The sequence below is a fragment of the Hemiscyllium ocellatum genome, chromosome 21 (genome assembly GCF_020745735.1).
Source record: "Hemiscyllium ocellatum isolate sHemOce1 chromosome 21, sHemOce1.pat.X.cur, whole genome shotgun sequence".
In the NCBI taxonomy this organism is placed as follows: Eukaryota; Metazoa; Chordata; class Chondrichthyes; order Orectolobiformes; family Hemiscylliidae; genus Hemiscyllium; species Hemiscyllium ocellatum.
The window spans coordinates 49,772,627-49,784,491 of NC_083421.1; the positions used below are offsets into that span (position 1 = coordinate 49,772,627).

General features: G+C 40.7%; 1 protein-coding gene across 1 annotated transcript in view; it reads right to left on the reverse strand.

Annotated features, from left to right (window-relative positions):
* garnl3 (GTPase activating Rap/RanGAP domain like 3) overlaps positions 1-11,576 on the reverse strand; it is a 444,876-nt gene extending 433,300 nt beyond the window's left edge. The window contains exon 1 of the mRNA XM_060841087.1: positions 11,041-11,576. Coding sequence (XP_060697070.1) covers positions 11,041-11,093 — 53 coding nt within the window. The 5' untranslated portion in view covers positions 11,094-11,576. The remainder of the gene's footprint in view (positions 1-11,040) is intronic.
* Positions 11,577-11,865: the final 289 nt, after the last annotated feature.

Consider the following 11,865-nt stretch of genomic DNA (forward strand, 5'->3'; position numbering starts at 1 on the left):
TGCAACAGGAATACATTCCTTTAATGCACAAATACCCAGTAAGGTAATTGTTCCAACTGTGGCTAACGAAAGCAATTAAGGATAATATTGGAACTAAGAAAGGCACATAAAGTGCTATTAAAAATTGGATAAGCCGGAGGATTGTAAGAATTTTAGAAATTTGCAAAGCAAGGGCAAAACAAAAATGAAGAAATGCAAAAATGAATAACAGCAACTAGGAAAATAAAAAAAAGACTGTTAAAGCTTTGATGGATATGTGAAAAAGAAATACAAAACATCTCTGGGTCCATTCCAAGATGAGTCAGGAGAATTAATAATGGTGAATAATTAAATGGTAGAGAAACTAAACATATACTTTACTTCCATCTTCACAGAAGAAAGTACTAACAGCCTCTCAGAAATAATGGAGAATCTAGGAATTAGCAGAAAAAGGCTCTGCAATTAACTTTTAAAAAGCACCAGAGAAATTAAGGGAACACAAAGTGGAGCTCAATCCTCATGACCTACATCCCAAATTGTTAAAAGAAGTGTCTGTGCCAAAAGTAGATGCATTGGTGGTCAACACTCCAAATTTTAAAAGACTCTGGAATGGTTTCTACAGATTGGAGGGGGAAAATGTAACCACAGTATTTAAAACAGTAGAGTGTGAGAAAACTGGGAATTACAGCTATGTTAGCCTCACATCTGTTGCAGGGAAAATGCTTGAATCTAGGGTGATGTGATAATAGGGCACTTGGAAAATAATAGCAAGATCTAATTGAGTCCATCAAACCAGTTTGGGTTGTTTTTTGGAGAATGTAACTAGCACAATAAATAAGGGGTAACTGGCAGACATGGTACAGTGTATTTAGATTTTCAGAAGACTTTTGATAAATATCACACGCAAGGGCTTTGTAATTAAAACTGGACCACTTGGTATTGGGGGAGTACACTGGCATGGATTGAGAATGGGTTAACAGATATAAAACACAGTAGGAATAAATTGATCATTTCTAAGGTGGCAGCCTGTGACCAGTGGGACTGGATGGCTCAGTGCTGGGATCCCCCTATTCATAGTCCCTATCAATAAAGTTGGCGGTCAGATTAAATGTAATATTTCCAAGTTGGAAAAGGATACAAAGCTAGGTACGAGTGTAAGGAGGGGCAAGGCATTCTCACTGGGATTTGGAGATGTTATACTAGTGGGGCAAAAAAACTGGCAGATGAGATACAATGTGAAGAAATGAGAGATTATGCATTATGATAGGAAAAGTAGAAATTGAGAATATTGCTTCTAAAGTGCGAGGCTGGGAAGCACTGAACTTAAAAAAAAAGAGTTCAGGATTCAGGTCAGGAAGCAATTAAAAGTGCAAGTGGTACATTAGCACTTGATGCAAGAGGATGTGAGTGTAGGCAAAAAGATATCTCACTGTATTTGTGTAGAGCTTTGGTGAGACCATATCTGGAGCACAGCGTGCAGTTTTGTTCTCCTTGCCTGTGGAAAGATATACTTGCCATTGAGGAGTGTGAGGAAAGGTTCACCAAACTGGGATGGAGAGATTGTCCTATGTGAAAAGATTAATTTAATTAGGTTTTTATTCTGTGGGGTTTAGAAGATTGAGAGGTGATTTCATCCAACCATACAAAATTCTAACAGGATAGGTGTATGAAGGATGCTCCCCCAGGCTGGTTATTCCAGAACAAAGGGACACTATGTCAGAATAGGACTGATATGAGGCAGACATCCTTTGCTGAGAAGGTAGTGAATCTTTGTAATTCACTGCTCCAGATGGCTCTGTTATAGAGCATGTTCAAGATTGGGATCGATGTATTTCTGTACATTAAACACATTTTTGGCTATAGCAATGGTGCAGGAAAATGAGACCCACATGGTAAATCAGCCATGATATTATTCAATAGTGGAACGACCTTAAAGTATTGAACAGTCAACACCTGCTCTCATTACTTATATCCAGGAAAGCAGACAGGAAGTTGACCTGATGGCACTATTTAAAATTATAAAGGGGTATGACAGGATTAATGCAAAAAAATTTCCACTTGTGGAGAAGTCCAAAAGTAGGTGTCATAAATACAGGAGAGTCTCAAATCAATTCAATAAGGAATTCAGAGAAACATTTTTACCGAGAGGGTGGCTTAGGTATGGATCTTGATGTACAGCACTGAAACAGACCCTTCGGTCCAACCCGTCCATGTCGACAAGATATCCCACTTTCGTCCCACCTGCTGGCACCCGGCCAATATCCCTTCAAACCCTTCCGATTCATATACCCATCCAGATGCCTTTTAAATGTTGCAATTATACTAGCCTTCACCACTTCCTCTGGCAGCTCATTCCATGCACATACCATCTTCTGCGTGAAAAAGGTGCCCCTTAGGTCTCTTTTATATCTTTCCCCTCTCACCCTAAACCTATGCCCCTCTAGTTCTGGACTCCCCCACCCCAGGGAAAAGATTTTGTCTATTTATCCTATCCATGCTCCTCATGATTTTATAAACCTCTATAAGGTCACACCTCAGCCTCCAACAGTCCAGGGAAAACAACCCCAACTTCAGAATTAATTAAAGTTCAGCAGCTGCTAGGGTAGGATATAAATGTGTGTAGATGAATCATTAGCCTGGGTTTCTGGTTTATTAGCTCAGTAATGTCACCAGTATGCCACCATCTCCATGTAAGCCAACCTGTAATGCTGTCTAACTGCTTCCTTCACTGTCAACTTTTGGCTCTTCTTCCTCTTTCAGGATTCTCTTAAGATAAGCTCACAAATTGAGTCAGTTATTAGGAAGGCAAAAACAACATTGGCATTTATTTCAAGGGGACTAGAATATAAAAGCAGGGGTGTATTTCTGAGCCTTTGTAAGGCTCTGGACTGACCATATTTAGAGTATTGTGAGCAATTTTGGGTCCCATACTTCAGAAGGATGGATTGGCCCTGGAGTGGGTCCATAGGAGGTTCCCAGGAATGAAAGGCTTAACATATGAGGAATGTTTGAGGACTCTGGTTCTATACTTGATGGAGTTTAGAAGGATGAGGAGGTTCTAATTGAAACTTACAGAATACTGAACGACCTGTGCAGAGTGGATAATGGGAAGATGTTTCCATTGGCAGGAGAGACTAGGACCCACGGGCACAGCCTTAGAGTAAATGGAAGACCCTTTAGAACAGAGATGAGGAGAAATTTCTTTAGCCAGTGAGTCTGTGGAATTCATTGCCACAGAAGGCTTTGCAGGCCAGGTCATCGAGTACATATGGAACAGAGATAGATAAGTTCTTGATTGCCAAGGACATCAAAAGTTGTGGGGACTACGTGGGAAAATGGGATTGAAATATCTATCCTCCATGATTAAATGGCAGAGCAGACTCAATGGGCTGAATGGTTTAATTTCTACTCCTATGTTTTATGCTCTATGGTCTTCCATTAATCCTTCAGGTGATGATTAGGTTCCAGCCATCTGCATGGATAAGAATCCAAGGAACTCCATTTGTCTCCTTTCAGTATTATTTAAGAGTTCTCTTGTGCTTCTAGCTTTATTCAGTACTTCCTCATTAAGTCTCTTCCCCAACCTAGGAGCTTTCTTAAGCACAATATTTCAAAGTTGTTGAATTTATTTTCTTCCTCTTTCCCAATGCTCCAGGCTTCACATCCATAATTCATGACTGGCTAGATGCAACACTTTAGCATATGGATTCTCATATCAAGAATCAAGCTCACTTTTCTTAAAATAATGCTCAATTTTGTAGAAACACTTTTGGCTTGTTCAAACCTATTTCAAATTTGAGTATTCCTTCTGACATTGTTAAAAATCACACAACACCAGGATACCAGGTTATAGTCCAACTGGTTTATTTGGAAGCACTAGTTTTCGGAGCACTGCTCCTTCATTAGGTGGTTGTCTGTAAGCTAGTCCTTCCAAATAAACCTGTTGGACTATAACCTGGTGTTTTGTGACTTAACTTTGTACACCCTAGTCCAACACTGGCACCTCCAAATCATGACTACCTTCTGACAATGGATGTCACTGTGTATCTTAGATCAATAAATTGATTGATGAACATTATAATCAGTTAAGGGGGAAATCGAAGCCTTCTATTAACTCCCCCTTAGGTCAGTCACAATAAATATTTATAATGCTTTTACAGACATCAAATTTTGTTTAAAATGTGATTAATTAGATCACAAAGAAGGAGACAAATTATAAAGTTTTTGTGTAAGAAAGAGGAATTTTATTGCCGACTAACCTGAAAAACAGAGGCAACATTCCCTCTAAGCTGTGTGAGACTGCTGGGCACACTGACTGGGATGTTGTTGTCACACAGTACTTTGGAAGTCCATGCAGCAGCAACAACAATAATACAGGGAACACTAAACATAAGCAAAGTTTAAAAAGTAGAAAGAGTCTCATTTGGACAGGAAGAATAGGCTTCATTTTTTGACACGTTAGCTTTGAAAACTGATGCCAATTGTTTAATTGTGGACTTGCATTGGTGAGCAATGGTGATATTTGTAGACCTTAAGTTGTCAATGAATGGCTGTTGCCTCAAGTTGCCTTTTCACTGTCTTGAAGGTTGAGAGAAACATGGAGCGAGAGAGAGAGAGAGAAACTCTTCCAGCTTCCTGACATTATCAGTTCATATTTCATTTTCTCAACTTGCTTTGGCGCAGAAAGGAACAACTGATATAGCTTCACTTGTATATTTCCAAGTCTGCTCTATTGTCATTGCAAACGGTGTATTCCATGCATAACCTTTCATTTCCCCATTATGTGAATTTATTATGCAAGTGTGAATTAAACAAGATATGATATGATGTTAGTTATGCTGACATAGTTGGCTGGTTTCAATCTTTAGATAACATGATGATTACAATTGTGTCATAATGTCTTCTACACTGGCTTCAATCTGTGGTTGTGTCCACAGGTCAGTATATATCCTTTCTTTAAGAAACACCTTTAGGTTATGAAGGGTCTCAGTTGAAAGTTGGCAGTCTATTTTTAATGTGAATGTAACATATATTCTAACTTGCTTCCAATCACGCTGATGGCACATACAGGAATTTCCTTTGACTCAGTCATTGTGTGTGGTAACATACACTTTGTTGCAGTTAAGACAGAACCTACCACTTTCCTTTATGACTTATCAATTAATTTTTGCAAGTTTTCTTTTGTTATTCTAAGTATGGTGTCATTAGCACAGGAGATGATGTTGATAGCTTCCCTTTTGACCTTTATAACATCCATCTTTCCAATTCCTTTAATAATGCCAAACAGTCTGATGAGAGGATTCAACCTTTTTTGACCACTTCCTGATCTCAGAGCTAGTTCTTGTTTGTGATTGTCTCCGTAGTTGATTCAACTAGCTTAAGGGGAAAGAGGCCAAGGAATAGAAAGAAATGAAATAATTTGAAGAAATAAGTTGAAAAATGACTCTTGCCAGCACAGATCTGCTGTGCTGAATGGCTTATTTCTGTCCTGTCAAACTGCACACAGTTCACTGCAGAATCACTTGGTGATATTATGATTCAATAATTAACAGAGATGTCAAGCATTTCTCAGTTTGTTCCTGCCAAAAATACTGGCAAATCCAATCAATACCACTTGCTGATCAACTGATAGAAGGCTGTATCTTGTTCCAAACGTCTCAACCTATCATTTTATTGTATAGGTCCTTTCTAATTCTGGTTTAAAACCATTAACTCTGGCAACCCAAAGACAGGCATATCAACTCCTACTCTGACAACACAAGTCATCTTTCACATTCACACATAATAGATGGGTTTCCCTCAATCTCAGCTGCAGAGGAGTTACTAAAAATGTTCATTCCAGATGACTGTGAACTGTTGCTCAGACAAATATTCAACCTTATCAGCTGCATTACCTAGACAGGATGCAACAGCTCTGGGATCCAATGAACATAATTGGGAATAAAATGACAACAGCTAGTTAACAATTTTGTTTGAAATTGTTTAGTCTAACAATTTGTAAATGCAATTTCCAACTTAGTTTTTAGGTTCAGTACACCCTTCCAGTTAGAAACATGTTACTTAACTAAAAGCAACAAGTAAGCTCTTCATTTCCTTTTCTTTAAGTAAGGCATTGTCCTCATCTTGCGAGGGTCTTATTTAGGGTGGTTGCAATTCCTACAGCAGCCTGAACCAAGGCCATAATTGCACTGGTTTATGTAAAATCATTCACCACAATGCTGATCTAAAACTTCAAATTGCTGTCACCTAACCTATACTTACTGATGTATCACATCTCTTTAACACTTCAATCGTTGTGGTTTCCTGAAACTTGACCCTAGACCTTTCACTGTTTTGTTTCTTAATAAATATATTGTGGCTGGTGGAAAGCAGCTTTTATACTTACTTCCATAGATAGGATCCGTATGATTGATCACGTTACTGTAGACCGCTGACACAAATCATGACCAGCAAATTATATGTTATTAGTTGTAATGCTCTTTGGGACTACCCGAAGTCTTGAAAGGCAAAAGAAAAATGCACATCTTTCTTTATCATTAAGTAATAAAAGTTAATAGAACTAATTAAAGGATAGAAATGTTTAAAGCCTTCCCTTTCCCCATTCTGGATTAGTTCAAGATCACTGGATATTACTGTAGACAAACCTTGATTTTCTGCTAACAGTGTCACAATCTTTGTTCAACTCAATTTCCAGTAGAGCAAATTACAAATAAGGCCTCCTAATTTGTTCAAACAGTCGACAAAAACATATGCTTGAAAAGGCACCCTGCAGCTTTTGGTTGAGCTGTGTACATTCCAAATTCTCACTTGAATTTCTGTTTCATTCATAGCCTGCAAACTGAATCAATACTGACTGTATGAATGACCCTTATGCTTTTGGATTCCTTTAAAAAAAAGCAGGTTTTGGGAAAAGAAAAATGCTACTTTTCCTTCTGTTCTTGTCTTAGGGTTTCTTTTCAGCATTGAATTTGATAATACTTTGAGCATATGTCATTTGTAGCTTTATTACAACCTTGGAGCTCCTGCCAATACTGTCATTTGCTTTTCATTCACTGTTAACCCTCTCAGCACCATACAAAAACAGAATCGTGTACAAAAAGGTCAGATATATTTAAAAAAGCCAGCTTTCCTTTGCTGGAGAAGATATGCTGAATTAAACAGGACTTCTTTGCAAACAAAACTATATTGCCACAATAGTCAATAGTTATGAAAAATTCACTGGATCTAGTTCACGAATGTGTGCATTTTACAGGTACCACTCTACACCAAGTGTTCCAAAATTTCCTGGACCATTACCAGATAAATACACTTAGGATAAACTTTCACTGATTTCTCCATATCTGCCCTGGAAATTTGCATTTATCGGATTTAAACATGTTTTACACTGCAACCTCACTAACTTTCTTTGATCACTTGCACCAGCCGAATTGCAGCAACTGGAGCCTGACTTGAATTTTTAATTCACTCATCCAAAGGCCACAGAACCTAAGTTTCCTGGATCTTACACTGAAACAGTATACATCTGCATTCAGAAGTTGAAATAAAGCAGCAATTGAATTTACGGTTTCTGCTGTTATGAGGCTTTTAGCGGTTTTTTAAAAGTCTCCTAAGATTTATGACATCTGTATATTTTGGAATGCTTTTTAACAGTAATAAAATGTGTCACATTCAAAAGTGGAAAAAAGTCGACAAATATATTTTCGAAAGCACACGTGATTAAAGAACATAAGTGACGGCTAGACGAATCCAAACTTCAATTTTCATAACCTCTTTGGGAAAAAGACTGAGAGGAGGAAAACACTGCACCTTCTGAGCCTTGCTAAGCCCGATTTTCACTTTTCTTGGATCGGGTTTTGAATTCTAGTGTTTGCTAATGCTGCACCGTTTGCAAAATCCAGAAGAAATATGTTGGCTCTTGGATTTATTGCCACAATTGGGAAGCACTTGCTGAACAAATCCAAGTATGCTATAAGTCACTCGAACAACGGATTTAAAATAATCCAAACAGCTTGTGGCGTGGCTCATTTAGGCTCGCGAGAAGCAAAAGCAATGTATTCATCTACAGAGGCACATCATCGGCAAACAAAGGACTATGATCAACATTGCAACGTATTGGATTACCCCTAGTTTGTTCTCTTCGTATTCAATCACTGTTTATATGGCACCACCTTAGCCAATCAGAATCAACTTGCTAACCAGTCAGCATCCTTTCCTTCTGACATATGAATTTCAGTGACAGTTTGAAATTTGCTATTCTTACCTTTAATCTTATTATACAAAGGAGCAAAGTTTTAGCAACATGCCTGTCTTTTCAGCAAGAAAGGAAAGGTCAAGAGGGCAGTGGATAGGGTGCTGTTTCACAGCAGTTAGCAGCTGCTGTGAATTTTAATGAAAGTTTGGTGCAGGAAATTCTAGACCAATATGTGGCCGAAACAGATTGCAAACTCCAAAATAAACATGGTTACTGTTAGAGGTGATTCTGCAATAAACAGCACTTGCTGAACAATCCACAGCGTGCTGATAACTACACTGACAGCCAATTTAAGATTATCATTTGAGCTTATAACACGGCTTATTTAAACATTCAGGAGAAAGTGAGGACTGCAGATGCTGGAGATCAAAGTCAAAGAGTGTGGTGCTGGAAAAGCACAGCAGGTCAGGCAGCATCCGAGGAGCAGGAGAGTCGCTCTTCATCAGGAAGTTGACTCCTGATGAAGAGCTTATGCTCCAAACGTCGATTCTCCAGCACCAGACTCTTCGACTTATTTGAACATGTGGCCATTGCACAGTGATGAGGATATGTTGAATATTGCAATGTTTGTCACTCTTGGCACGGCAGTCTCTAATGCATTTGTTGCAGAAGACGACAGTGGGCTGGCAAAGTGCTCAATTCTATTTCTCTGGGCCCTCTTCTCAGCCAGCTGAGTTTTTCATTTCTGTTCTGCTTATTCAATGCCCTTTTAAACCATCAGCCCCCAGAAGCTCACAGATGTCAGTGTCAGTGCTCACCACTTTAATACCTCGCTTGCCGGGTGTCCTTATACCTGATGCCTAGGAGGTTGTGACCAGTGGCCAATTCGCTGTACAGAAGATCATTGGGTAAAGGGCTGTCACCCATCCAATGGGTCAGAGTAGGCATCACTGGTTTACCCATGAGTATATGCTGATGGAATTAATAAGCCTCAAGACCTCTACCTCAGTGACTGAGTCCTGCTAAGTGTTACTGAGATAATGAAGATGGAAACGATTCAGCCTTTTGTCTACCTAGCATATGTTATCCAGTTCTCAACACATGTAGACAGGTGCACTGAGGACTCAGCCTGGATAGTTGAGTTTTCAGTCAGGGTGCTATTATTTCACACTCTCTTACTCATGCTGGACATCACAGCTGCAGCCTTAGGGAAGAGTCGGTTAGGTTCTCGAGCTCGGAGATGTGAAGCCACCAGTGAAATGGCAGCACCCTGGGACAGTGGTCATTATGTTGGTCAAAGCACAGCCATTGCCTCTGCTGCCTTCATTGGTCTCACTGAGATAGCCAGCCACTGGGAGCAGAGGCAGTCTGCTCCAGCTGCTTTCCAGTGAGGATGCTCAGTACACAGTGTAGCAACATGAGGGCTTCAGTCAACAGGGAGGGAACAACATTGGAACCTTTAACATCCACAGTGCTGTCAACACAGGGCTGTGTTCTTGGCAAATCATTGGCAAACTTCCCTCCTTACTGTTGCTGTCAATTACAGAAGGTTTCTAAACTGTAGGAAGGATATTCAGCCTTGAGCTCAGAATGCTGTTGGCACATCAACCCGAAAGGTCTGTGCAAAATGTTAGTGTATTCTGGTCAGATACAACAGGATCAGCTGATGAAAAGCGATGTGGTCAGTGAACAAATAGTTCATCCCCACATGCCAACCTGTAAATCAATGCAATTGATTTCACACTGTCCCTGGAATGTGGCAGGAAATCGAGTTTAAAAAAAAATACAAGAAATACAGGTTATGCTGCTGTCTGATACACGGGGCAGGATGAGAGTCGAACTGGCGCCAAAGACTCCTTTAGGAGAAACGAGTAAACAGTAATTGTATGAAACTTAACAAGGAGGAAGGGGCACATTAAAGACACTGACACAGGGGCACGGAATGGTGCACAGTGCCAGGGGTATTAAAGGCGAAACGTGGTCACCAAAGAGGGTCGGGGCTAAGACCTCCCCAATTCATCATCCAGTATGATCCTAGCCCCAGGGTAAACATTGGGGGAGTTCGAGGGAACCTGCGGACAAAAGCCTTCCCTCAACAAGACAGAGCACCGCGTCTATCCGGGGCTAATGAAAGATTCAATCTAGTGTTCTGCACAACCCACATTGATTACTCTCGGTCTACTAGAAAAATCCCATTCTGCGCCTCTCCCTTTGCAATCAGAACTGTTTCTAGTGGGAGCGCTCGGTGGGCACAACCAGGCGCAAAAGGTTAGGAATTATATTTTATCCTCCTAACTCTGGTTACAAGTCATATTTGCGAATTTTCTCTCACCTTCCCGATTCACTAGGACTCTCCATTTGACCATACTTCCTATCCAAGGCGAGGAGAGAACCATCATTTTTTTTTACATTATCAGTCAGGTTTGTCAACCTTATATGTGTCTAACTCCACCTATTGGTGCAGACTGAGGGTCTTGGGATGGGGGCACCTGTTCCATCCCACATAGACGAACAAACATCAATTTTATAAAGGACCTCATTTCACTGTGATCGGGGAAGGGAAATAAAAACTTTGAGATAACGCACTGGTTTTACAACAACTGTGTGAAACAGACCCTTAGTTAGACGTGTACGTTTAAGCAAAGGATTTGGGGGAATTAATTGCTGATTTTTGTTTAATCAAAAATTTCGATAAGAAGGGTTGCACCAAAATAGGAGATCTAGCAACTGTGAAACAGGGCAGTACAAAACATCTCCAAAAAGCAGCCCTTAAACACACACACACAGCCGAGCAGTCAGGTCAGAGGGAAAGCCATCATCAGTTCACTTGAAAACAGTTTCCCCCAAACGGCGACAAGTCAATGCCCTACCTTTGGATCTCGAAGCTGCACCCTTTTCTTAAAATGAATGCTCTCCTCCGCATTTTCCGTGAGTGTCCCTGCTCCCTCTTTCGTCCGGTAAGCTGACAATTTAAGATAATTCACAGGCGCTGCAGCAACATAAGATATTGGTCAGCCCCACCTGGGCCACGCTCCTGTACACAAAAAAAAACCAAAATATTTCCCGCTCTCCTTCAAAACCAACAATCAGAAAATCTTTGAGGGAAAGTAACGCAAAAATGTGCTGAGTAGGAAAAAAAATGAAATAATGATCTTGATGGTTGTTAGATTATTCCTCTCTAATTATCCAGCCCAGTCTGTAGCTGCCTCCTGGTTGAAGGCTGGAGAGAGGGATCACAGCTGCAGATCGCAATCCCACTCACAGGAACTGGACAGAAGGTTCGGCTGCACACTCTCAATCTCGCCAGGGTCCTAGCGCTCACACATCCATACCAGAAAGTCAGGCGTTTTTCCTCGGTTGCTCTTTCAGACGCTAAGGTAATACCTCCGACAAGACCACGGGGCTGCTCTCTCCCAGTAAAGAGAGACGGCTAGTGGGCGGTTCAGGAGAAAGTGAGGACTGCAGATGCTGGAGATCAGAGTGGTGCTGGAAAAGCGCAGCAGGTCAGGCAGCATCCGAGGAGCAGGAGAATCGGCGTTTCGGGCATTAGCCCCTTCATCCCGAGAATCACCGTGCCTCAGGTGAAGTTGAGTGGAAAAGTTCAGTTGGCTGGACGGTGACCCAGCCCACATTCTGAGTACAATTCCCCCACAGGCTCAGGTTAGACTTTCAATCGCTCCCCATGCTTAAGGTAC